The 27,827-nt window shown below is 41.8% G+C and overlaps 2 protein-coding genes across 3 annotated transcripts in view; one reads left to right on the top strand and one right to left on the bottom strand.

Moving 5' to 3' along the window:
• The window catches only part of LOC109398287 (UDP-glycosyltransferase UGT5), a 46,424-nt gene extending 45,499 nt beyond the window's left edge, over window positions 1-925 (top strand). For both annotated transcript variants that reach the window (XM_029864308.2, XM_029864310.2), the window contains exon 5: window positions 40-925. In XM_029864308.2, the coding sequence (XP_029720168.2) occupies window positions 40-435 (396 nt within the window). In that variant the 3' untranslated portion in view covers window positions 436-925. The remainder of the gene's footprint in view (window positions 1-39) is intronic.
• LOC109429786 (sterol carrier protein 2) lies at window positions 823-27,028 on the bottom strand. Its single transcript, XM_029864314.2, has 5 exons — window positions 26,539-27,028; window positions 7,015-7,529; window positions 6,581-6,797; window positions 5,853-6,519; window positions 823-1,183 (listed from the first exon to the last, which is right to left on the bottom strand). The coding sequence occupies exons 1-5, from the start codon at window positions 26,581-26,583 to the stop codon at window positions 993-995; spliced, it is 1,635 nt and encodes a 544-aa protein (XP_029720174.2). The 5' UTR covers window positions 26,584-27,028; the 3' UTR covers window positions 823-992.
• Window positions 27,029-27,827: the final 799 nt, after the last annotated feature.

Here is a 27,827-nt window from a genome sequence, read left to right as displayed (position 1 = left end):
CTAACTAAAAACTAACGTCCAATTTCTCCTTTCCCACAGTACAACAATGCCGCCGCACTGGAGCACCGCGGAATGGGCGTGGTTTTGCCGTACGAACAAATCACCCGCGACACCGTCTACGAATCGTTGAAGAAAGCCCTTGAGCCGGCCACCATGGAGAAAGCCAAGCAAGTTTCGTACTCCTATCGGAACCGGCCGATGAATCCGGTCCAAACGGCCGTCTGGTGGTGCGAACACGTGGTGGCCACCGGAGGTCTCCCGCTGGCCAAGTCCTACTCCACCGAGCTGCCGTGGTACGTGTACCACCTGTTGGACGTCAACTTTGCCCTGCATGCGTTCAACTTTGTGTACCACCTGTGCTGGTTCTGGCTGGTGAAGCGAGTTTGCTGTCGCGGCGTTTCGGCGTTCAGTGAACCCAAAGTGAAGACCAATTAAGCGCGTGGTGGGTAGGATTAGGAGGACGATATAGACTGTACAATAGCAAAATGAACGGGGAGTTAGACGATTACCAACTCTGCCTTTGTGAATGAAAATCCAGTTACTACTAAGTTAGGTTTTAGCTAAAAAGTAGATAATTAAAAACTTCTCATGTCCTAAGTCTTTAAGTTTATCTTATGATAGAAAGGATTTGCAAGGATACTTCCTGAATGAACATTAGACAATATTTTTGGCTTTCTTTCGAATGAACTGCTGAACTTAGAATCCATTTATTTTATTTTGGATAATCTTGAAAACGAAGTGTTATGAAGAATAAATAGATTTGAATCGAGATAATGAACAAGACCTTTTAAAATAGACTTCGGATGCAGTAATGAACGTAGATTGTAGTTAGTTAACTATCACCAGTGTAAATTTTATTTCGTGTAAAAATATTGTGTACAATAAATCACCACATTTTTTAAATGCCGCGACGGAACCAAAATAATTGATAAACTGCCACTCCTAAACAGTTCTTTTAAAACCTAAGCTAGCTTTGCACTGTGTTACAGTTTTTACAGCTTCGCCCGCAGCTCCTCGATGCGGGAATTGGCGCTCTTCTGCAGGTCCACCAGCTTCATGGCCAGGCCCATGTTGCCCTGAACTTTCACCTTACCCTGGAAGAAGGCTTTCTGGGGATTCAGCTTGCCGGAAATCAGATCCACCACGTCGATGTCGTTGATGATGAAGGTGACGTCGGGTTTTTCTGCAAAAATGATGGAGGTTGTGAACAGAGATGACTTACATTTCTTCACTGGGCTTAAAGTTATTTAATAGAGGTAAAGAAAACAAGTGCACCATAATACTAGTAGACCACTCATAAAAGCGTATAAACGGAAGTCTAATTCATAGATTTGTCTGAAGTTTTCAAGGATAATAATTGATGCTTGGAGCAGGTAGCTAATCAAATGAACATCAGGTAACAGGAAGATGGAAGCAGCACTACGATGAACAGGCTTAGATGACACAAGTCAGACCAGTTACCGTATTATTGAACGGAAGTACTACAGCTCCTTAGGGGCCATCTATTAAGTACGTCACGGTCATAGGGGGGAGGGGGGTTTGTGAAAGTGTGACGAGCACTGTATTAATGTATTATTCCCATTTTAACGTGACGTAATTAATGGATGTTCCCTTATCTTAAAAAGGACTGGCATGCCGAAATAGATCATAAACGATCGCTGATCAAGCAATCAGGTAGCAAATCCTTTGACAATACCGTGAACTGAACAATGGAAGACGGGAACAGGTAGTCAAGAATTTTTCCAGGTAGACGTACAATATCTACTTGTATGCGGGACTGGATTTGATCCGATACCCTGCCATCTCAGAGTGTCTACTGATAACACAAAATAAAATTCCCTGAGTTTTCCAATTTTTTCCAGGGGAAATTTTAACGTTCTAATTCAAAAAAATAACACAAATTTTCTAAAAAATCCTTCAAGATTTCTGAGAGCTGTTCCTGGGATTTTTACCAGAGTTCCTTCCTGGATTTCCGCAGAAGTTTTACACGAGATATCTGTTGGAGTACCTCCCGATATTTCTTCTAGAAGTTTTTTCGATATGCTTTCAGAGACTCTCGCTGGATTCCTCCTGAAGATCCATCTAAAATTATTCAAAGTTCCTTCACGAATGTCATTTAGTTGTTTTCCGGGATAGCTATCCAACTAGTTTATATCGGGATTTTTACCGATAGTTTTCCTTGGTTTTCCTCGTGGAGTTTTGCGCGTAGGTGCTTTTCGGAGCTCCTCTCTGGATGACCTTAATATTTCCTCTCGGGATTATAGTGACCCCACAATTTATGAATCGGCAAAAATGCCCACAGTTTATGGATCACTCATTTGATCAACATGGTGATTCATAAATAGTGTACAAAATTAAGGTGTTTCATCGGTGTGGGGTCACTGCATTATTAGAATTTTTTTTTCGAAATGTCTTATTTTTTCTCAAGTTTTTCCTGTCGAGATTTCTTCAATAAGACTTTGCGGAGTTTCTCGCAAAATTTCACTAGAATTCCATTGAATATTTCTCCAGGAATTTCTTATAAGGAATTTCGTAAGTTATAGTTAAGAGACATTCTGAAGAAAATTCGTGGAAAATCCCTCTAAGAACTTTGGGAGTATTTATTAAAGACCTAAAGGAATATCCAGAATATCGTGATTATTTCCGGTAAAGATTCCGGGAAGAATTTGAGAATAATGCAAAATGTAAAACAAATCTCAGGTAGATCACTGCAAAAAATCCAGAACAACTACGAGGAACAGCCTGTGAATAAGTTCACAGGAAGAATTCAATGAGAAATATCAGCAATAGCTCCTGTAGAAATCTCAGAAGGCACTTAGTAAAAAAATCTTAGGAAAAAGTCCAAGGTAAACTGAGAAAAAAAATTGAGACACATCCTAGAACTAATATCGGGAGGAATTATCTGAGAAAAGTTTCAGGAGAAAATTCGAGATAAATCTCAGGGAAAACATAAAAATGAACCTCTCGAGAACATTTAACAAATATCCCAGCTAGAATTTCTGTAGAAAAACAGGAAGGGAATATCGAACATAACTAACAGAAATTTCTTGAAGTTATTACAAGAAAAACTTTGGAAGAAATCTCTGGAGTACGTCTTGCCGAAAATTCGTAAAAATCTTCTTAAAAAATCCTTGGAGGAACTTTAGTAGAAATCCCAGGAATAACTCCTTTAGCAACTCTGAGAAAAATTCTTGGAATCCTACCAAGATTCCTATGAGAAGGAGAAACTCCGGGATAAATCCCACAAGGGGCTCTGGGAGCAATACCGGGAGAATTTATGTAGCATCCCCGTGAAAAGATCCAGGAAAAATCAGTCGGAATTCAGAAATCTTAGAAAAAAAAAATGCAGGAAGGAATTCGGAAGTATACACACCAAAAATCGATTGAAAGTTTCAGCAAATTCGTTTGCTGAAGCACAACCAGCAAATACACTTTTTACTGAAAAAATCAGTGAACCAATGGCGTTTGCTTATCTGTTCCGGGATTTTCCCTGGTAAATAAAATTCCCTGAGGATTCCCGGTTTTCCAGGGTTTTCCAGATAGTAAACACAGGGTGTCTACTAAAAACTAAAAAATTGGAAAACCAAGAATCTTAAGGGAATTTTATCTAACAGAAAAAACCCTGAAATAAATACGCGAGAAATTTTGTACCGATAAAAAATAAAACATTGGGTCGTATGAATAAAAAGTAGCGAACTTGTAGATTCACTCAAATGAAAGTTATAAACTAAATAGGTATTTGTTATGAAGATAAAAGTTTTAAAATATTTAAAATATCTTTCTGGGATACTTTTTTAAGCATCCTTATGGATTTTTTTTCGAATGAGTGTAATCAGTTTCGTACCTTTTAATTCCGCCCTATGTTGCTTATCCTTTGACAGATACGCGTATTTTGACTACCACTTGTAATCTTCCTCAGTGTCAGTTATCCACTTGGATAACTGGATAACTGGAGTGGATAACTGACACTGAGGAAGATTACAAGTGGTAGTCGAAATACGCGTATCTGTCAAAGGATAAGCAACATAGGGCGGAATTAAAAGGTACGAAACTGATTACACTCATTCGAAGAGGGTATTCTGCTTAGAGGGTTCGAAAAGTCGGTACAAGATCCTTATGGATTCCAGAATTTCTTCGTTAGGGTTTTCCGATATTGCCTAGTGCCCCTCGTGGGATTTTCCCGGAGTTTTCCCCAAAAAAAATTTAATGGATTTTCGTCCAGGATTTATCCCAAGATCATCACAAGAGTTCCCATCAGAATAACTCTCAAATGTTATCGCGGAATTTTTCCTAGAGTTTCTCTCGGCTCTCAGGTTTTCCCTTGAAAACTTTCTGTGATTTCTTCCAGTATTCCTCTTGGGACTTCTCCAGGAAATCTTCCCGGAATTTCTCCCAGAGTTTCTGTGGGAGTTATTCCTGGTATTTTTACTAGAGCACCTCCAAAGATATCGTAAGGAGTTTTCACGAATTTTCTGCAGGAGTTCCTGCTGCGATTTCTTCCAAAGTTTTTCCTGTAATTTATTCAAGAATATACCGTAAGCTTTCTTCTAGCTGCGTTATTTCCTAAAGGTTCTTGCGGGATTTTTTTTTGAATTTTCTCTCAGTTCTCTCTGAAGATTGCTTCCAATGTTGGTGTTTCTGGACTTTCACCTAAGATTTTTTTTTTCTTTTGGGATATCTGCAGGAGCTATTTTTTATGGAGTTATTTCTGTCGTTTCTTTCAGAGCTTTTTTCTAGGATTTTCATCGTAGTTGTATTCAGGATTTCTTGCAGATTATTTTCGTGCAGATTGGCTCAGGATTATTTCTACAACTCGTCTCGGGATCCCCAACGAAAATTGTCTCTAGATCCTGGGTGCTTATTCTGGGATTTTTTCAATAGTTACACTACTGGGAGTTCTTGCAGGGTTGTTTTCAGGTTTTTTTTTATAAATTTCTCTTGGGATAACTGACAAAATTCCCTGTGAGAAAAGTTGGAACATATTTAGTTGAAATCTTGCGAGAATCTCCACAGACCTATTGGATAAATCTCGAAAGGAGCTCCGGAACATCCGGAAATCTACGGAAAACGGCAACATCTTAGAAAAAGGCTCTGGAAGTGAACCTGGGAGGAAATACTAAGAAAATTCAAGTAGGAACTCTGAAAACCTCTAAGTGAAATTTTGCGAGGAAACGCAAGAGAAATCCCTGCAATAATTTCGCAAAAATCCTACAGCGAGAAACTCTGGAGGCATATCGGGAAAACTTCGGGAAGAAATCCCAAAAGAACAGCGACAAAATCTTAGAAGGAATTATGGAGGCAGATACGTTAAATATCTCCGGATGTAAACATGAGAGAACTGGATAAAGCCAAAAAAATAACTCCGGCAAACCTCCAGGAAACAAAAAAACATTGATAAATTCTAAGAAGAACTCTCGGAAATAATTTGGAAAGAATTGAAGTAGGAATTGCCGTAGAAATCCAAGAAGGAATTTGGTAAAGAAATCAAAGAAGAATCATGGAGAAAGAAAGCGTCAAAGGTGCACCGAAACAAATTCTGGACAGATTTGTTCTCAAATTTTGAAGCAAATCTTTGCAGAAATTTCTAGTCTTTGAAAGAGTTTTTGAGAAGTATTAATCGGAATAGCTAGGATAATCGATGTGACACTGAACTCGACCTGCTGAACTACTTTACAGTTGCTAACTAGCACTACCTTCGTCTTGTGGTGAGCTACTATTGTTCGCTCCGCGAATAGAAATGTGTTATGCTACAGAATTTCCAAAACTGGTTCTCCTTCGACACTAATTAAGCAGATACCCGCAACGCTGGAAGAGGATTTACAAAAACATGTCTAAATAGTCAATAAGCTTACCTGTTCCCTTATAGGTAACCGAACCCTTTCCGGTCTTGGCGTTGATCACCCAGTAGCCTTCAGCTCCACTTGGTCCATTGGTAACCTTAAATCCGTAGATGCCCCGCACCTTCTCGATCAGGTTGTCCTTATCATCTGCCATAGCTTCCTCGAGCAGTTTCATGTACGGTGCCACCAAAAATCCTTCAGGCGTATCCTTCAGCTTGCCGGCCGACGTCAAATTCAGGTTGACCGATTTCTTGGCATGCGGGAATCCAAGTCGATACAGACCCACCACAGCCGCACCTCCCAAACCAATGTTGTGCTGCAGAGCCAACTTCGCCCCCTTAACCTGACGCTTATCGGCTTCACCTCGCAGTTGCCAGCATAGCTCGCTGCACTGGGCCAGCCCAGTGGCACCCAAAGGATGACCCTTGGAGATCAAACCTCCACTCGGGTTCACAACTACGCGACCTCCGTAGGTGTTGTCCCCTCGGTCGATGAACTCGGCGGCCTTGCCCGGCTGACAGAGACCCAGGGCCTCGTAAGTAATCAACTCGTTCGCCGAGAAGCAATCATGCAGTTCCACCACATCGACGTCCTGGGGTTTGAAGTTCGTCTTGGCGAAGACCTTCTCGGCTGCGTTACGAGTCATGTCGTAACCGACGATTTTCATTGCACTGCCCTCCTAAAAAGGTAGAAGAATAAGGATTAGAAATCTCGTAGGAATCGACATAGAATACACTTACTCCAAACGATGACGGCAGATCGGTGGACATTTCCATACCAACAATCTCGACGGCTTGTCCCTCTAGTCCGTGTCGTTTGACGAAACTTTCCGAGGCGAGAATACAGCACGCGGCTCCATCACTCGTGGGACAACACTGCAACTTCGTCAGGTATTCGTGCACTTGCGTTGATTTGACGATCTGATCGAACGAATACTCATCTTGGAACTGCGAGTAGCTATAAGAGACAAAATGCGCCTGAATGTCGGCAACTGGGGCTGTTTTATAGCTCAGTGTTTCTCATGCGGTTTTGATTTGAAGTTACTTACGACGATAATTTAGAAACACTGAACCACCGTCGCGTGCAGCATATTTGTCCCATAATTACAGGAAATGCCTATTGTCATGGGACATACACGCTGCAGCGTACCTAACTAAAACTAGCAATAACTCACGGATTGTTGGTGGAATGTTTGTGATTTTTGTAGGCAATTTTCGCAAAATGTTCCGGCTTGGTTCCATACTTTTGCATGTGCTCTAGCCCGGCGTTGCCGAACAGCTGCGCCGAGATGGGAGCTCCCGTGATGTCGTGCTTCTCCGCCATAGCAGATACCAACAGCTCCACCGGATTGGTCCGATCCATGTACTTCGAGGTCAGCGAACCTCGTTCCATTTTCTCGAACCCGAGCGCCAGCACGCAGTCGTTGTTTCCGGTTTCGATCAGCTGCTTGGCCAACAGAAGCGCTGTAGAACCCGTCGAGCAGTTGTTGTTCACGTTGTAGATCGGAATTCCGGTGAATCCGACTTCGTACAGAGCACGCTGGCCACAGGTCGAGTCACCATAGACGTATCCCACAGTGGCCTGCTGAACATCCTTGTACTGAATACGGGCATCGTTCAGCGCCTTGGTCACGGCTTCCTTGGCCATCTGTGGATAGTCAAAGTTCTCCCGGCGGCCGGGTTTTTCGAACTTTGTTCAGGAATAGACATGGCACAGTGATTGATTAATTACAAGTGGAAGGGATTAAAAATGCAGTCGATGAAATGTGATGAACAGTGGGATGCTTTGGATCGGTCGGTACGTGCTTGGACCGTTGGTTGTTTGGTCAAAACAATCTTGCTGATAACGACAAAAATAGCAACTCATCGAAGATAAAGGCACCCAGTGGATGAAAGTTCAACCGCTTTATCTTAACAAATGGCTGTAAAATGTGATTATACTCGTTGTGTCAGCAAAGATGAAATGTGCAATAACGGTAGATATCTTTAGCTTGCGCTGCGGGTGGCATTTTTATGAAATCTTTTATATTTTCAAATCAAATACTAGGTATAAAACGATGTTTTCTTAAAAGTTAATAGGTAATATGCAAACTAGAACTGATTAAGACATATTAGATTATTAGGAAGATTCACTAAACAGCGTATGCCGCTGAATCAATATTATCATGCGTTTACTCGCGATCACCGATTATTTCATTCGCAATTTCATGAAACACTTCAATAAGCGAATAATCATGGATTCGCGGCTATTTACGTAAATCCCCTTATTATTTTTTATTAGGGAAGTGGAACCATCTCGGCAGGGGTCCTATTTTGGGCACTTTTCTGCTATAACTCAGTTATTTTGAATCAATTGACACAATTTTTGGAACGCGATGAGATACGTATAGTATCTAGCCATGTACAATATTTCAAGTCAATTGGTTTGGAATTGACTGAGTTATAGCGAAGAATGCCCAAAATACCGGCCGCTGCCCAAGTGGTTCGCTACCCTATATTGCGGTGTGAATTCAAAATGCAAATATCAAATGCGGGAGCACCAAATGCGGTAAGATTTTCTAACAAGTAACCCGATGTCAGTGGGAGCTTTCGAATCCTAGGGAGGCGGTGATATTGACTATGGTTGCTACGTTGCCTTTGGTAACATGTGTTACCGCGTTTGAAGCGCATTTGGGCACCGTTTGCATCTTGAACGCACACAGCAATATTAAAAAATCTGATGGTACTTTTCATTAAAATAAGTAGAATAATTATTAAGTTTAGATTGCTGCGTCTACTGGTAACACTGATAACCTATATTAGTCAGTATTGAATGCATGAGTCGATACTTAAACACGGTGGAAGCGCGGTCACTGAGTCCATTCACACAATTACGTTGCGTGTTGAGGCCGATGAGTGGTATACTTAGCCGGCTGCCTAATTTACATTTGTTTAGCAGCACATTGAAATGTGCGTTAAAGAGGCCCGCTAAACCGGTGAAATTGTGTAACAGGCGGACAGGAACTGATTTTGAATTCGATACTCACGTGCCACGCACAGAAAGATCTCTTCCCGCGTTTTAATGACGATGACTTGAAATTAAAATACGTCTCTATTATGGGGGGCAAAAACGCTTCTTGAGCTGTGCTGACGTGACGTAAATAGTAGTCATGTCTCATGAGCTCATAGAAGCAATATGCTGCTTTTACAAAAGAAGCTTCAAGCACTAGACAATTTTCAATGTTCGTCACTGATGGTTCTGGCTTAACTTTGATCTAATTATTTTTTTTGTCTGTATTAACGAGATTTTTAACCCTAGGCTATTTCATCTCGGAACCCACATTTTACTTCCCTTCCGAAGGAAGAACCCACATTTTGTGAGATTCGATCCCAGGTCCTCGGCGTGATAGTCAAGTGTTCTAACCACCACATCAGATCCGCTCCGATCTAATTAAAAGTTTAACGATGTTTTCCAAAATGACCACGATGTTGAAGCTTTACTTGTTGCATTTACATAGCACATATATTGACATGTATTACTCTATATAAACAATCAAAGACGAATCAACTCTTTGGTTGAGGCCCCAAGCCCTTAATAGAAGTGAACTGTTTTCGGCAAAGTTACAGTGCAAGTGCATCAGTAGAGGTAAATGTTGCTTTTTGATATGGTTTACTTACATTCATACGGACTTGTTGTATACTGTATAGTAAAGTGGCCACACTTATATGAAAAGCATTCAAAATTCGAAAAAAAAAGTCAAGTCAGATCTCATGAATCAGTTGTTTTAGAATCCCAGAAGCTACGTTCAAAACTTGAGCAAAATTGATTAAGTCTAAACGAGCTTGAAGTTTGAATGGAAAAACTTGGCCAAATTAATGTACATTGGCGAAACTACGGATTTTTGCCTGGGGGCACTGAAAACAAATATTTTCAAGGAATTCTTTGAGAAACCTCTGAAGGAACTTCAGGCAGAAATCCTAAAGAGATTTCTATAGAGGATTACCTGAAGGAACTACTGGAGCAACCTCTAAATTCATGAAAAACTCCTGGAGAAATCCCTCAAGGAATTTCTGGAAGTGTCTCTCAAGGAATTCCTGGAGGAACCTCGGACCCCCAAAGAAAAAAACCTTCTGGAAGAACCTCTGAAAGAACTCCTAGAGTAATTCTTGAATTAACTCCAGAAGAAAGCTCTGGCGGAACTTGAAGGAAATGTCTTTGAGGAATCCCTCAAAGAATTCCTGAAGAAATCTCTCACTCAAGGAATGTCTGGTGGAATCCTTCAAAGAATCCCTAAAGGGACGCATACAGAAATCCCTGAAAGATCTCCTCAACGAATCTTTGAACGAACTCGAAAAGGAACCTCTGAGGAAACTCTTTGAGGCATCTTCAAACGAATTTCTGAATGGCATCCCAGAGGAATCCATTAAGGAACTTCTACACTAATGCTTGAATGAACTCCAGTAGGAACCTCTAGGGGAACTCTTTGAAGTAACTCCTGCAGAAATCTCTGAAAAACATTCCTGATGGAATCCCTCAAGAAATTCCTGAAGGAATCCCTAAAGGAACTCCTAAACGAACCCCTGCAGGCACTCTTAGAGAAATCCTTGATGAACTCTCCAGGAGGAACTTCGGAGGAAACTGTTTGAGAAATCTTTGAATTTCTGAAGGAATCCCTCAATGAAAACTTCTTCGAATCACTGTTCAACATTGCACCAAAAATCCGGTGCGATAGTTTAGTTTATCATGAAATTTGTGCGCTGGCCACATTGGAATTCCAATAGGCTTCTTTTTAAGAAATTCTTATAGGGGAATCCCTAAGGAAACTTTCACAAGAGCTCAAGGAGGAAACCCTGACGAAGAAATTTCTGGAAACCCCTAAATAAATCTCTGTAACGCCAATAACACATCACACGGTTTGCGGTAGTACGGATATTAACAGTCAAGGAGAGTCACTATTATAGTATTAGAGTATCTGTCTTCCAACAATATCGACATTTGCAATACATAATGGTAATAAACCTACTTTCTCAAATGCAATCAGACATGGTTCCATCACTAATTGAGGTGTTCAAGGTTGGTTTTAAATAGAATTACGTTCCGTGGAGACTTGTAAAAGTTTTTTTTAAAGGTTTTTAGCGGCACTCCGAGGGACGTAGAAATCTCTCCCATCACTCTAATTTGTCATAAATAGGTTACGTTAGTCAAAGTCGTAGTAATCAGTTTTTGTCGATTTCGTCAAATATGCGTCGTAAGTGTTGATCACCCGTTAGCAGCGGGGTAGCGCGGACGTCAACCACGAATAGATGAGCCGTAGTCCACATGAATTTGACATGTTTGGGAAATTGACACTTTTGGGCACTCTGACAGATCTGGGATGTGTTCGACATTTGCGAATTAGTCATTACCATAAGTTATTACTTAAGTAAAACGTGTAAAACTAGCAAAGGGTTATCAAAATTTTAGCGTGCAATCGTTCGAAATTACACGACAACGCGGAGATAGCAAATAAATCAGTAAGAAATTGTGTAATGCATCAATTTACAGCACAAACCATTTTGGACGTGTTTTTGTTGTGAGCTACGGAGATTTTGGCTTTCGCTGCCCCCCTGCCCGTTAGCTTCGAATCTATAAGCAAGCACTATTACCCAAGTAACCTAAAGTTCAGATAAAAGGGTACTTTATAGCAAAGCAGCTTGTTCAAGGTTGCTCATTAGCCTTCTAAGCAGCTTCATTTTTAAGTAATTTTGGAACTTGAAAGTTCACAAAAGCACGCTGGATAGCCTTCTAGGCAGCTTCTGACAGAACTTTGACAAAATTCATACAGAAACAAAAATGTGTTTTTCAGCATCACAAACCTGTTTGGTGGGTTTGTGATTCATGTCTCACAGTTCGAAAAAAACCTGTAAAATTATGACGGATCGAATGTAACAAAAGGACCCCGTCATATATGATGGAAATTTTTGTGCGATCTTAAAATTACATTGCAGATAGGGTATCGCGCTACTTGGGCGGTGGTTTTCTTCGTCTGTTATTTTCGTCTGTTTTCCACTGTAACTCGGTCAATTTTGAAGCGATTGACTTGAAATTTTGTACACGGGTAGATACTCTACCTATCTCACCGCATTCCAAGAATTGTGTCAATTGGTTCAAGATTGACTGAGTTATAGTGGAAAACAGACGAATATAGAAGCCACCGCCCAAGTAGCGCGATTCCCTATCTGTTAGAAAACATAAAGTAAAATTGAGCTCCGAGCGAGAATTGAACTCAGATCCTTGGGGTGTGAGTAGCACGCCCGAGCTCTCTTGGCTATCTCAGCAAGTTGAATAGTAGACAGTCAAAGTTAAACTGCTTCTACCATAGACGAGTGCACCGATGAACTGAATTCATCGCGGTCCGATAATTTTGACACTACAGCGGGGTCGTTCCCAATCAGAATTGTTCAATTCTGATTGGAAATCTTTCACTTCTGATTGGAAGCGACCCCGCTCTAGTGTCAAAATGCTCGGACCGCGATGAATTCAGTTCATCGGTGCACTCGTCTATAATGCACGAGTTTCCGACATGCCTCGGCTGCTGCTGAGAGTACTGAGAGAGACAACGGGGAAACTACCACAGCTGCGAGCAGCCGTTCGTTTAGCTGATGACGGAGAGTGGTTGGCATGATTGATAGTAGATGAATATAAATTTAAAGCGAATATGCTTTAAAATCTGTTAACAAGCCGTCTGACCAGCAGCGGCTGCTCGGCTGACGTTATTTGCAGGTGATTTACATTTTTCTGCCGCAAATTTCAGTTGATCTTCGATTTACGTGCTGTTGACCTTTCATATTTTTTGCTGTGAGTTGCCGACAGGAAATCGATTCAAGTCAGATTTTACCTGCTATTAACTCAATCGCAACTGTAGTACTGTGGTAGAGCGTAGGGTTGTCACGCAGCGACTATCGGTTCGAATCCGATGGGCGGCATTTTGTTTTTGCTCAAACCTAGTATTCATTGATTTGATGAATTCATATTAAATCTGTAGATGTAGATCGGAAAAGGATTGCTCTAACTACTTTCTGACGCAAAAAGTAAATCAAAATTTATATATACAAGCACGTTATAATCGAAAGAGGAGACTCTTTTGCAGATTGGATCTTTAAACATGTTTGGCCAGAATTTGTCTTTTATTCGTGTATGCTTAAACAGTTGTTTTCTGTAAAAGAAATAAATTTAATCTTCATTGAAACACAATGCTACTGAACTGAACTTCCATGAATTTGAAAGTTCCGACAAAGTTCCGAGTAACATCTTGAGCAGTTTTAAAGTTCCGCGAAGTTCAGATAAAGTTCCGAATGGAACTTTCTGGCTGCTTAAGAAGCTAACAATGAGCCTTGCCGGAACTTGTGACTGAAGTTCAGGCAAGGCTCATCGTTAGCTTCTTAAGCAGCCAGAAAGTTCCATTTGGAACTTTATCTGAACTTCACGGAACTTGAAAGTGCATTTTGTCATGGGAGGCGGAACTTTCGGACTTGGGTAAATGCTGCACTTTCACACTATTAGTTCCTTAGTTATTTTAAATTGATATTGCAAGAAAACATTACTAAGCATTAGGTATTCGGAACATATTAGGGTTTACTCACAAAACTATCACATATAAAAATAATGAAAGTGAAAATTAAATTACGAGTAAATCAAATATCGAGAATTGGATACACGAGATACTACTAATTATTGCTTTTGAATAGATTAACTTGATGATTTTGTGGCTATATCGGTCTCTTTCTACTCATAAGCAGTGAAGAGAATTGTCAGACAAAAGAGGCACAAAACAAGCAACAAACACGACGCGGCGATTACTAATTATCCCAACTGGTAACGGATAATGACATGATCTCGAAATTTTTTGTTGCAGACAAAACGGAGGCTGAATTTGTTGCGTACTTTTCAACTCGTGAATAATCAATTACACAGCGTAACAAAAATTAACTTTTGGTCTGTCTCAAAAGCAAACTTATGTGTCTCCGAAGGATTTTGGGCCGCTAAATCCGAATCCGGGCTCAGATTTGCTCTAACACGTCACAATTTTGAGCTATACCTCAATTTATAGGGCAAAATATGCGATTTTGGGCTTTTTTGACTGCAAGCCATTAAGCAAGGAAACATTTTTTTTAAGCAATCAAAAGGTTAATTGGTCAATTAACATCTAAATTAACGACTCATGCAAAATATTTCATTTTACCAAATCGAATTTGATAGTTTTAAGCGATTTATGTTGGGTACGATATTTCCCATACAAGTCACCCTCCAAAAGTTGCATGCAAGTTTTCATACTAACATAAAATGCTTAAATCTATCAAATTTGATTAGGTAAAACTAAATATTTTGCATGAGTCGTTAATTTAGATGTTAATTGACCAATTAACCTTTTGATTGCTTAAAAAAAATATTTCCAAGCTTAATGGCCTGCAGTCAAAAAAGCCCAAAATCGCATATTTTGCCCTATAAATTGAGGTATAGCTCAAAATTGTGACGTGTTAGAGCAAATCTGAGCCCGGATTCGGATTCAGCAGCCCAAAATCCTTCGGAGGCACACAAGTTTGCTCTTGAGACAAAAAAATGTTGCGCTGTGTTATTACTAATTTTCTTTCAAACAAGCACTGAAATCTTTGCATTAGACTAAAAGACAGATTATTTCAAAATCAAACATTGCCGTTAATTTCAAGTTTTCAATTTGTAGGTTCGATTAATTTTCCTTTGTAAACTTTGTTACACAATTGTGTTGTTTAACTTTCCTTAACCTGATACAAAGTTGTAAAACTGACAGGCTTACGTACGATTAATAAATTACAAAATTACAAATTACTAACCCAAAATCGAAACTTTTTGATGATACATCTTCTGCAGCGTTGTAGTGTTTACCGACTCGAAGTTACCGCTCGAAAATCACAATGCAAGGCTTAAAAATCTTTAAACTCGTGGTGCACGATCTTTGTCCTACACAGCAAATAATTTTGTAATATCCAGGCGCGTAATTTCTGGCGACGTATCCAATTTCTAACGTAATTTCAATCGGTTACATCGTTTTCCAACAATTATCACACTCACCATGCACACCCTGGTTGGCACCGGAAAGTATCAACAAACCCATTCGAGCAGATACCTAGAAGCAGTATCATATTTATCACCTTCCTTCTAACTCGGTGAGATAGCCAAGAGGTGAGGGATATGCCTCACAATCAACGGATCAGTGTACGAATCCATGCCAATATTTTACTTATATATGATTCAACTACAGATCCGGTTCTAGCGATTGCTAGACCCTGTTTCAAGCTGCGGCGGCTAGTTTGTTGCATGAAAATGATGTTATTGTTTACATCACTTTTATGACGCGACTGATGTGCAGAGCCGTAGCGTGATCCCATGGCGCCCTTGGCAAGCATCCAAATTGGCGCCCCACGACAATTGGACTTTTTTAATTAGCAAACCTTTGTTGTAAATTATTTTTATAAAATTCTTGAAAAGATTGATTTCGGTGGTTCGAAGACACAAATTAACGCCAATTTTTTGTTATAGTGTTTTTCTTTGGGAATTTCAATGAGAGTTGCCCAGAAATTTTTCAAAATTTATTTCTTTTATACGAGTAGTAATACGAACATATTTTGCATTTCAAGAATCTCACTAAGATTAGAAATGACATTTCAGATTCCTAACAAAAACGATGCATGAATTTGTTCAAGAAATCTTATAAAAACTATAAGATTTCTTGAACAAATTCATGCATTTTTTCATTTCTGAAATTTTTGTTCAACTGAAGTTTGTTTTCAATTGATTCTACCAAAATATTTTCAAGAAGATCTGTAAAAAAACAGTAATCATAGATGAACCATGGATATGGATAAATACCAGGAGAAATTCGTTGACAAATCTCCATTTTAGCTTATGTTGGAATCTCTAAAAGAATTCCTGCTGGAATTACAGAATGAAAACATGCAGAAACCACTGAAGGAATTCCTGTAAGAATATCCGGTGCACATATCACTATCAGCAAGAATTTCCAATGGAATTCATAAAGTATTTTTAACAGAAATTCTTGGAGTAGTCCGTGATGAAACGCCTGAAGGAATTTGTGGTGAAACACTGGAAGAATTTCTGAAAGATTACCTGGAAGATTTTTTGATGGAATCCCTGTTGAAGTTTCATAAGGAATCCATGGAAGGCTTTCAAAATTATCCTTTGGAGAAACTGTGTACAAAGTCAATGGCAGATTTTCCAACAGAATATTTAGATAAATTTCTGAAAGAATTCCAAATTTATGGTTTTCTGGAGGAATTTACGAGAAAATTCATGAAAGGTATTCAAGGGGAATTCTAGCAGAAATTCATGGAGCAATATCTAGTGAAAATGAACCAATTTCGGAAAGAAATAATAAATGATTTTGAAAGCGCTTTGAAGGAATCTATACAAGACTTCCTAAAGGAAACTTAAGTTTTTTACTAAAAAAAATTAAAGACGATTTTCTAAAAAAATATCTGTAGGTAGTTAATCCTTTAGCAACTTTCAGAGGTATTTCTGAAGAAATCCCTGGAGGGATATCTAAAGGAATCGCTGCAGGATTTTATAGGAATCTATGGAGGAGCTACTGAGGAAATTTACAATTTCAAAGTATACCTTATAGGTATTTTTGCACGAATCTCTATAAGAATTTCTGAAGAAATTCTGGAAAATTCAAAAACCCAGAAAAAAATGTGGAATAGTAGTATTGAGAAAAATAACTATTTTTAAGGAATCTGTGAAGGAATTTCTGGAGGTATCCTTGAAGAAAGTTCACAAATTTATTAATGAAAAATTTTGGGAATATCTGCTGAAATTCCTTGAGGAAATTTCGGAAGATTACCTAATAAAATCCTTAGAGAAATATCAGGAATACTTCATTGACTAATTTCTGAATAAATTGCTAGATATCCTATATCTTGAATTTCTAAAGGAATAAAAGACATATTAAAATGAATGCGTAGAAAATCCTTGGAAGTAGTCTCTTGTGAACGTGTTTAAAAATTTTAAAAAGGACTTTTAGAAAGAACTTTCAATAGAACTTTGAAAGCATATTGATTTAGCTTGGCTCATTAAAAACCTTAAATAGTTTCTCAAAAGAGAATAGAGACATCATGGTAAATGTTCAAAACTAGAGGATTCAGATTTTTTGAGAATATGGAACAACTTATAAAAAAACAAATTATCGATCTTAGATACTGAAAATGGTGATATCTTGATAACATTCAAGGAAGCAGTTGCATCTCCTGTTTTCTTCTAGCCTTAGGCCTTTTCAGCGCCCCTCTGAGGCTGTCGCCCTTGGCGGGGGCCAACCTGGCCAACCACCCGCTACGGCTCTGCTGATGTGCAGCGAAAATGATGTGATATCACAAGATTTTTTTTGCTGTGTATTCTGTTCAAGTTGGGACAAACCTATGTCGCATTGGGTAGAATGTCGCAACAAATTCAGGTTGCGAGATTGTCGTTATTGTTGCGCGATGGTTGAATTTTGATTCACTGCTCATAAGTATAAGGGAGTAGAGATCAAAGTGGATAATGGAATGATAGATATGATAGAATTCGCTAGGTAGCGAACAAGTGTGAAAATTTTATAGAAGGTGAAATTAGGCAAGTAGGCCATGTATTGAACGAATACATCGAATGCGTGAAACTTCTGCCGTGCGACCTGTGCTTTTAAACAGATCGGCTTGGTTGGTAGTTCATACCACCTTACCAAGACTGGCAAAAGTTTCAGGCACCCGACTGCCTAATGTATTGTTCTGTTTTCATCACAAATTCTATCGATCGGTAGCTTTTTCGGAATTCGCACTCCGTTCATAGAGGTATGTCTATATCGCGGCGTGTTCTTCCTATTAGCTTTTTCGATCTTATAGGATAGAACACTTTGTTTTTTGAGCCAAACTTTTCATATCATATGCTGATTTATCGACCGTATTCTATTAATAACTTGATGATTTTGTGGCTATATCGGTCTCTTTCTACTCATAAGTATAAGGGAGTAGAGATCAAAGTGGATAATGAAATGATAGATATGATAGAATTCGCTAGGTAGCGAACAAGTGTGAAAATTTTATAGAAGGTGAAATTAGGCAAGTAGGCCATGTATTGAACGAATACATCGAATGCGTGACACTTCTGCCGTGCGACCTGTGCTTTTAAACAGATCGGCTTGGTTGGTCGTTCATACCACCTTACCAAGACTGGCAAAAGTTTCAGGCACCCGACTGCCTTCCGAAAAAGCTACCGATCGATAGAATTTGTGATGAAAACAGAACAATACATTAGGCAGTCGGGTGCCTGAAACTTTTGCCAGTCTTGGTAAGGTGGTATGAACCACCAACCAAGCCGATCTGTTTAAAAGCACAGGTCGCACGGCAGAAGTTTCACGCATTCGATGTATTCGTTCAATACATGGCCTACTTGCCTAATTTCACCTTCTATAAAATTTTCACACTTGTTCGCTACCTAGCGAATTCTATCATATCTATCATTTTATTATCCACTTTGATCTCTACTCCCTTATACTTATGAGTAGAAAGAGACCGATATAGCCACAAAATCATCAAGTTATTAATAGAATACGGTCGATAAATCAGCATATGATTTGAATAGATTGTTAAAATTAACCGAATAGTGGCAAGCCCAGACAACAATTCAAAGTCTGCTGACTCCAAAAAGATTCTGAGATTCGTCACAAAACACAAATGTTTTCATTACGATTCACAACGACTCTCATAACCCTTTCAGACTCAACCGACTGGAACTGTTTTCTGAGTATATAAACTAATAAGCCCTAGCAGGTCCTTCCTGTTTATCGAGCATTTCTGATAAATCAGCTATACTTCATCTGTAGCAGCCGGTTCGCAATGAACCGTTGGAGGCGCATTAAAGAGTTAAAGGTAATAATTTCATTACAAGAATGGGGCACGTTCGGTGTAGTACTAGATTTGTAGTAATGAGCTGAATTTTAGAATAGTGAGAAGGTCAGTTCTCTGTTTCTGCAATGAAATTGTACAAAAAGCGTGGGTATTATGATTCCTTGCCTAATTTGATTTGGGCTGCAAAACGGTGAGTCGATAAGGAGAGCATCCAATATAGCTCTGGTCCTCACAAGTTCCTACCTCATGCTTCCACGGGTCAAGCGATGACAAAGACCGCCAGCTAAGAGTTGTGTGCTTAGCTGGTAGTGCAGCCTGGGCACTGTTGTCCTTCTGACTTCAGCTAGATTGAGGAGGTACGATCCGAGTGTCTGTTCACCAAGGAGGTGCGGCTCAAACAGCGTCTGTTCTGGCATCCAGCGGCTGAGTAAGAAACGCTGCACCACGCCCAGCTAGATCCAAGGTGGTAGCCCCATCAGCGTGGTCGTCCCAGTGTTGGTTGGGACGTTAAACAGAACTGGCACGATGGCCCTCCGGCGAGACAGGAGTGTTGGCGTAGGCCCAATAAGCCACCCGTAAAAATCCCCATTGCGAATAACATAGGAGAAAATACGACTCGATACAATCGGCAAAGACCCACGCGACGAAATAAGGACTACGATTGGAAACTTGGAACATGGAATTGCAAGTCACTAGGTTTCGCAGGATGTGACAGGATAATCTACGACGAACTACATCCCCGCAACTTCGACATCGTGGCGTTGCAGGAACTTTGTTGGACTGGACAGAAAGTGTGGAAAAGCGGGCATCGAGCGGCTACCTTCTACCAAAGCTGTGGTACCACCAATGAACTGGGAACAGGATTTATAGTGTTGGGCAAGATGCGACAACGTGTGATCGGGTGGCAGCCGATCAACGCAAGGATGTGCATGTTGAGAGTTAAGGGCCGTTTCTTCAACTACAGCATCATCAACGTCCACTGCCCACACGAAGGGAGACCCGATGACGAGAAAGAAGCGTTCTACGCGCAGTTAGAGCAAACATACGATGGTTGCTCGCCGCGTGACGTGAAAATCGTTGTCGGCGACATGAACGCGCAGGTAGGAAGGGAGGAAATGTACAGACCGGTAATCGGGCGAAACAGCCTGCACGCCGTATCGAATGATAACGGCCAGCGATGCGTAAACTTTGCAGCCTCCCGTGGTATGGTAGTCCGAAGCTTCTTCTTCCCCCGCAAAGATATCCACAAAGCCACCTGGAGATCACCCGGCCATCAAACAGAAAACCAAATCGACCACGTTCTAATCGACGGTAAATTCTTCTCAGATATAACCAACGTCCGCACATACCGCAGTGCGAATATAGATTCGGATCACTACTTAGTCGCTGTATGCATGCGCTCAAAACTTTCGACAGTTATCACCACGCGTCGAAGTCGAACGCCGCGGCTCAACATCGAGCAACTTCGTAACGTAGAAGTGGCTCATGACTACGCGCAGCAGTTAGCAGTGGCCCTACCAACGGAAGAGCAGCTTGGCGCAGCTACACTTGAAGATGGCTGGAGGGACATCCGATCCGCCATAGGTAGAACCTCGGCTACAGCACTAGGCTTCGCGACTCCGAATCACAGAAACGACTGGTACGACGGCGAATGTAAACAGTTGAAAAACGAGAAGAATGCAGCATGGGCGAGAATGCTGCAACACCGTACGAGAGCGAATGAGGCACGTTACAAACAGGCGCGGAACAGGCAGAACTCAGTCTTCCGGATGAAGAAGCGCCAGCAGGAAGAACGAGATCGCGAAGCGATGGGAGAGCTGTACCGCGCTAAGGACACACGAAAGTTCTACGAGAAGCTGAACCGCTCGCGCAGAGGCTTTGTGCCACAAGCCGACATGTGCCGAGATAATCACGGGAATATTCTCACGAGCGAGCGTGAGGTGGTCGAGAGGTGGCGGCAGCATTACGATGAGCACCTCAATGGCGACGTTGCAAGTACCGAAGGTGGCGTGGTAACAGATCTAGGAGTATGTGCACAGGACGAAAGACTTCCGGCCCCTGACCTTCAAGAGATTGAGGAGGAGGTTGGCCGGTTGAAAAACAACAAAGCCGCTGGAGCAGATCAACTACCAAGCGAGCTTCTAAAATACGGTGGAGAAGCACTGGTGAGAGCACTACACTGGGTCATTACCAAGATTTGGGAGGAGGAAGTATTACCGGAGGAATGGATGGAAGGTATCGTGTGTCCCATCTACAAAAAGGGCGACAAGTTGGATTGTGGGAACTACCGCGCGATCACACTACTGAGCGCTGCCTACAAGATACTCTCTCAAATTTTATGCCGCCGTCTATCACCGATTGCAAGAGAGTTCGTGGGGCAATATCAGGCTGGATTTATGGGTGAACGCGCTACAACGGACCAGATGTTCGCCATCCGCCAGGTGTTGCAGAAATGCCGCGAATACAACGTGCCCACACATCACTTGTTCATCGATTTCAAATCGGCGTATGATACAATCGATCGAGAACAGCTATGGCAGATTATGCACGAATACGGATTCCCGGATAAACTGATACGGTTGATCAAGGCGACGATGGATCGAGTGATGTGCGTAGTTCGAGTATCAGGGACACTCTCGAGTCCCTTCGAATCTCGCAGAGGGTTACGGCAAGGTGATGGTCTTTCGTGTTGGCGGGAGCGATGTTTTCCACCCGCCGCCACTGTGTCATCCATCATCGATGATCTCACAATTGTGAGCGCGAGACAGATGAGTGCTTTATTATTAACCCGTTTTTATATACCCCTACACTCAGTATTAAACACAACACGTTCAAGTAAAGAAGTGCCCCGGTCGTTCCCGGTTGTATATCCGATTCTGAAGTTTCCCCGTCTTCCCGGTCTCAATCCTGGTCCGCCGCATAGCTTGCCCCGTCGGAAGTTCCAACAGGTTATGGGCCCAGTGACGCGAGTGTAATAAATGTCCTCCGCGGGTCGGAAGCTAAGGACAATTCGGTGCGAGTCGGAAGAGTTGGCTGTCTGGAAAGCTAAATAATTAGGCTGTGTGATATGCGTTCGGCGTTTTGATTTAAACATTGTTCCCTGTCCCGAGAGTGAACGGAAGAGTTGGCTGACTAAAAGCTGAAAAAGATGGACAAAAGTTGACTTTCTGTTCGGTACATGTGTGAGACTTTGTCGGTGATTGTGTTTGTATCCTGAACGTAGTGAGAAGTGTTTCGTCAGTTGGTTCCTCACTGCCGGTTCGAAGTGAGTCGTGAGTTGGACTGTTGTTTACAAACAGTGTGTCGGAAACTTGTTTGTGACGGTAAAGAAAAACAGAAAATGACGGAGAAAATTTTGATTCCACTGTTGACAAACAGTAATTATTCGACGTGGAGGATCAGAATGCAGGCGTTGCTGATGCGCGAAGATTTCTGGTTTGTAATTGAGGATCCACAACCAGACCCGATTACCTCTAACTGGAAGAGAGGGAACCAGAAGGCGCTGGCGACGATTGTGCTATTTTTATCTGACAACCAGATGAATTTAGTGAAAAATGTTGCGACGGCCAAGGACGCATGGATACAATTGAAGGAGTATCATGAGAAGGCGACTATGACGTCACGGGTGTCACTTCTCAAGCGGATTTGTAGTCTGAACATGACCGAAGGACAGGAGATGGAGAAGCATATCTTTGAGCTGGAAGAGCTTTTCGACCGACTGCAGTGTGCAGGGCAGCAGATGGATTCGTCACTCAAGATCGCGATGATTCTGCGAAGCGTTCCGAGTTCTTATGGTGGATTGGTGACAGCCCTAGAGAGCCGGAAGGACGAAGATTTGACCATCGAGCTGGTGAAGCAAAAATTGATTGACGAGTGGCAACGACGATCGGAACAGTCGGAGAATTCCAATGAATCAGACGAGAGGGCGATGAAGGCACAGAGTAAGCGACAGGAGGAGAAGGTATGCTATTATTGCAGGAAGCCGGGCCACTTCAAAAGGAACTGCCGGCTGTTCAAGAAGAAGCAAGGTGAACAAGAAGAAGATGATCGTGCCGTTCGAGCCAAGCAGGTTGCGGAGGCGGCGAACCCGATTTGCTTCACAGTTGGAAGTAGTCAGTGTAAAGGTCGTTGGTTTGTGGACAGCGGATGCTCGAACCATATGACGAGTGACAGAAGCTTCTTCGACAAACTGGACGAAACTGCTACAGTGGACGTGATACTGGCTGACGGTTCGAAGTCAAAATCAGCAGGTATTGGAGAAGGTTCAGTGAAGTGTTTCGGCAGCGATGGAAGAGCGCACAAGATTCTATTCAAGGATGTAATGTATGTACCCAATCTGTGCAGTGGATTACTCTCCGTTCGGAAGTTAACCCAGAAAGGATATAGAGTGCAGTTCCAAACTTCAAGGTGTGACGTAATCGATCCAACGGGAAAGGTGGTGGCCATTGGCGAGATCCGTGAGAACCTATATGAGCTGAAATCAGAAGAGATGACGAAAGCGAGTTTCAGTTCTGGACGTCAACGTGATTGTCAGCTAGTTTTTCGGAAACAATCTTGCAAGGCCGCTTTTGCGCCGTCGGATCCTACCGTAAAGAGTGTCGGTAAAGTTTTCAACAAGTACAATCGGGAGCAGTCGTTCGGTCATTACGGGCAGTTCATTCAGGAGGAGCTGCAAAACGACGTGCAGGTCGACAAGCAACAGCTGACGAAGCGGAACGAGCTGGAGTCTACCATGAACTTGGAGAAGCTGTGCTGGCACGAGTGCCGGTGCGTTCGAAATTAGAAGTACGTATGTTAGGATACCATACGTTCGAGGAAGAAGACCACAGTGTCTGCTAGCGGTTAAACATCGAGGAGGAGTGTTGGCGGGAGCGATGTTTTCCACCCGCCGCCACTGTGTCATCCATCATCGATGATCTCACAATTGTGAGCGCGAGACAGATGAGTGCTTTATTATTAACCCGTTTTTATATACCCCTACACTCAGTATTAAACACAACACGTTCAAGTAAAGAAGTGCCCCGGTCGTTCCCGGTTGTATATCCGATTCTGAAGTTTCCCCGTCTTCCCGGTCTCAATCCTGGTCCGCCGCATAGCTTGCCCCGTCGGAAGTTCCAACGCTTGCTGTTCAACATTGCGTTAGAAGGTGTAATAAGAAGAGCGGGGATAAACACGAGTAGGACGATTTTCACGAAGTCCGTTCAGCTGCTTGGTTTCGCCGATGATATTGATATTATTGCTCGTAAATTTGAGACGATGGCGGAAACGTACATCCGACTAAAGAGTGAAGCCAGGCGAATCGGATTAGTCATTAATGTGTCGAAAACAAAGTACATGATGGCAAAGGGCTCCAGGGATGAATCACCGCGCCCGCCACCCCGAATTCATATCGACGGTGATGAAATCGAGGCGGTTGAAGAATTCGTGTACTTGGGCTCACTGGTGACCGCCGACAACGACACCAGCAGAGAAATTCAGAGGCGCATTGTGGCAGGAAATCGTTCTTACTTTGGACTCCGCAGAACTCTACGATCGAATAAAGTTCGCCGTAACACGAAGTTAACCATCTACAAAACGCTGATTAGACCGGTCGTCCTCTATGGGCACGAAACATGGACCCTACGTGCAGAGGACCAACGCGCCCTTGGAGTTTTCGAACGGAAGGTGTTGCGCACCATCTACGGCGGAGTGCAGATGGAAGACGGGACTTGGAGAAGGCGAATGAACCACGAGCTGCATCAGCTGCTGAGAGAACCAACCATCGTCCATACCGCTAAAATCGGGAGGCTACGGTGGGCGGGTCACGTCATCAGGATGTCGGATAGCAACCCGACTAAAATGGTTCTCGAGAGTCATCCGACCGGTACAAGAAGACGTGGAGCGCAGCGAGCTAGGTGGGTCGACCAAGTGGAGGACGATCTGCGGACCCTACGCAGAGTGCGGAACTGGAGACAAACAGCCATGGACCGAGTGGAATGGAGGCGGCTACTATGTACAGCAGAGGCCACCCCGGCCTTAGCCTGACCGGTAAGGTAAGGTAAGCCTAATTTGATGCTGTTTGAGCAAAACTTTGGATAATTATGTTGTTTATGTAGCAAGAAATGGAGAAAACAACAACACTGTTGACCAAAGTTTTGCTCAAACAGCACCAAATTAGGCAAGGAATCATAATACCCACGCTTTTTGCATCATTTCATTGCAGAAACGGAGAATCGACCTTCTCACCATACTAAAATTCAGCTCATTACTACAAATCTAGTACTTCACCGATCTGTCCTATTAAAATTAACTTTTTTAAAATTCACTTTAATACCGTCAAACCCTGTAATCTTGGCTAGGGACTTGTAAAAGTTATTATACCAAAAAAGAGCAAGTGACACAAGACGCATCCGAAAGCATATAGGCCGATTAGTCTTTCTGCAGTTTTGTTGAAGACTATGGAAAAAAGTTTTGAAGGGTTTTATCAATTCTTCTTACATAAAATAGTTCGCTTATTAATCTGGTAGGTAAGTCAACCATTATGGCACTTCATTCGCTAGTAACAAAGGTGGAAAAAATTATTTTAGCAGAAGAAATAGTTCTATGCGCCTTTTTAGACATAGAAAGAGCTTTTGATAATGCCTCCTATTTATCTATGAAACGAGTAGTAGTTGGCTTTCATACTTTTTAAACAGACTTCCAAACTTAGGGAGTTACTGCATAGAACATATGGAGATTGGAGAACCATGATGTTCCCTACAAGTTGCACGAAACAACTCGAGATTGGGAAGTCGGAGGCCCCACTGTTCGTCAAGGATAAATCAAATTCTATACAGATGGCTCAAAAGTTGGAATGAAAACGGGAGCAGCAATCTACGGCCCTGGAATAAAAAAATCAGTGGGTATGGGACACTATCCTACGGTGTTTCAAGCAGATTCTTGCTATTTTGAAATGCGCAAATATTTGCCTTCAGAGAAAATACAAAAAATGCAAATAGCTCCAGCTAATAATATTCCATCAGCCTAATGCTATATGTTTGTGGTTCATAAGTGGCTTCGACAAATTAATACTGCAAAGCACATCGTCATAATTGTAATTTTAATTGAGAACGATATCCTGTTAGTTTACACTTTGTATCAGGGCAAGGAATGCCTGAAGTCAATGTTTCAAGCAAGATGTAAAATAAACGCAGGAAGATAAAACACCCTATACTTAATTGCGACTAAATACTGTGATCTAAGCCGCTCGTATCACCGTTATTGAGAACTATTATAGTTATATGTTTCTCATCAACTCTACAGAATGATCTGAAAGTCAGAGTGATTCCAATCTTCAATGTTACCATCCAAGCATTGGAGATCGCGTAACCACAATTTCTCATAAAGCACAGAGTTCAAAGGTTGAAACTCGGTAACAAAACGAGTACCTATACCGACCGACGTGATTTGTATGTGTTGAAACGATTAACTTTATCTGACTTCAATGACAATGCAAATTCGTTTAAAGAAATCTAAGATTTTTTCCCAAAAGATCTAAAAAAGCAGTAGTTTAAAACCACGCAGATACCTAAAACATATCAATATACTTCCAATGAATTCCTACTCTCTTGTCTTCCAACTACTTCAGCGACCTTCGCTCTTTTGCATTACATGTATGCATTGCACTGCTTCATTCCATTACACAATAATTACGGTACGGAGCGGCAATTGCCTGCTGCCTACCACTCTCAAAGTCTACACTCTTCCAAGTACGTATACGTACAACCTGCTGGCGTTGCATGAGAAAATGGTATGAACCAGAACTGGACAAGCAAGAAAACTCCTCTTACCTTGGTCATGCCGACTCCGACGACGTAGACCTTCGGTACACCCATTTCGATGCTGCTGCTTTCTTCGTTGTTGCTCTACACGAATGATGATCAGCCCTGCCTTGGTTCGATTGATTGCGATCGTTTCGTCTCGTTATCACTTTTGTCCTGGATTTTGCTGATGCGTAAACCTTCCGGAACTGGGCCGCACAATCACAAAACCCCGATCTCACTCTCTGCGTGCGACGATGACGATGACGAGTCTAATTATTGCACCACCAAGTAATTGCGGACGGAAAGCAGTCGCGGGAAACCACCTCTCGTACGAGTGCGACCAGGTCGAGATCAAGACACGGAATGAATTAAAATTACCACCAGTTCTAGCGTAAAACAGTGAACGAAAGCACTCTTATTGAATCGAATACCGACGTACAAAAAAGATAATGATTACGCAGCGCACAGAAACCTCTCTCCGCAGCAGTCTAGCGCAAGCACAACACAAACACTGTCGTGTCGGTCGACGGACGGACTGTGCGATGAAAGTAGCTAGCTGTCAAAATATCATCGCATAACGAACCCCAGTGGATTTGGAGTTTTTAGTTTAAAAATGGGGCACGACCAGGGGCGTAAGATGAGTGTCAAAACGCGGAATTGGGTTGTTTAGTGAATAAAATATTGCTATTTTCTATAGCCTACACACCAAACGCTTTCAGCAATATTTTGCTGAATTTTGCCGAGCTGAAGGGATCAGCAAAATTTTTTGCTGAACTTTCGGCAAAGTTTGCTGAATTTCAGCAAAACGTTACTGGTGATCAGCAGAGTTTACTGAACAAATCAGCAAAATTTTGCTGAATTTCAGCAAAATGTTTACTGAAACCTTCAACTCGGCAAAATTCAGCAAAATTTTGCTGAAACCCTTAACAGATTTTTGGTGTGTAATCAAAAAAGCTCATTTTTCTGAGTATAACGTGATTTTATTGGATTCCAATTCCTTTGTTTTGATGGTTAAAATAACAAAACATTTTTAATTTTCGTGGATAGAATGACAGTTCAATTGATAAAGTGACAGTTCCCCATACAAACTTTAGGGCCCATATAGCCGAGGCGGTAAACGCACGGGTATTCAGCATGACCATGCTGAGGGTGACGGGTTCGATTCCCGGTCGGTCCAGGCGAGGGGCGATTCACTAGTGTATTTTCGATTCACCTCGGTGTATTGAGAGCAAGGGGAATGACATATCCTTTTCTAACCGGAATATCCGCTTTTATCCGTTTCTAACCGTCGCTAACCGTTGCTAAGCGAGCTGCTA

The sequence above is a fragment of the Aedes albopictus genome, chromosome 2, assembly GCF_035046485.1.
Source record: "Aedes albopictus strain Foshan chromosome 2, AalbF5, whole genome shotgun sequence".
Classification (NCBI taxonomy): Eukaryota; Metazoa; Arthropoda; class Insecta; order Diptera; family Culicidae; genus Aedes; species Aedes albopictus.
Note: the sequence above shows the minus strand (reverse complement) of the source record. Positions and strands in the feature narration are given on the sequence as shown.

What these genes read in the sequence shown, in the direction of transcription:
- LOC109429786 (XM_029864314.2), bottom strand. Translation starts at nt 26,583, where the DNA reads ATGGGTGTACCGAAGGTCTACGTCGTCGGAGTCGGCATGACCAAG. An exon ending in ATCTGCCGTCATCGTTTGGA is followed by an intron (nt 6,520 to 6,580) that starts GTAAGTGTATTC and finishes CTACCTTTTTAG; the next exon opens with GAGGGCAGTGCAATGAAAAT. An exon ending in GGTTACCTATAAGGGAACAG is followed by an intron (nt 1,184 to 5,852) that starts GTAAGCTTATTG and finishes TCATTTTTGCAG; the next exon opens with AAAAACCCGACGTCACCTTC.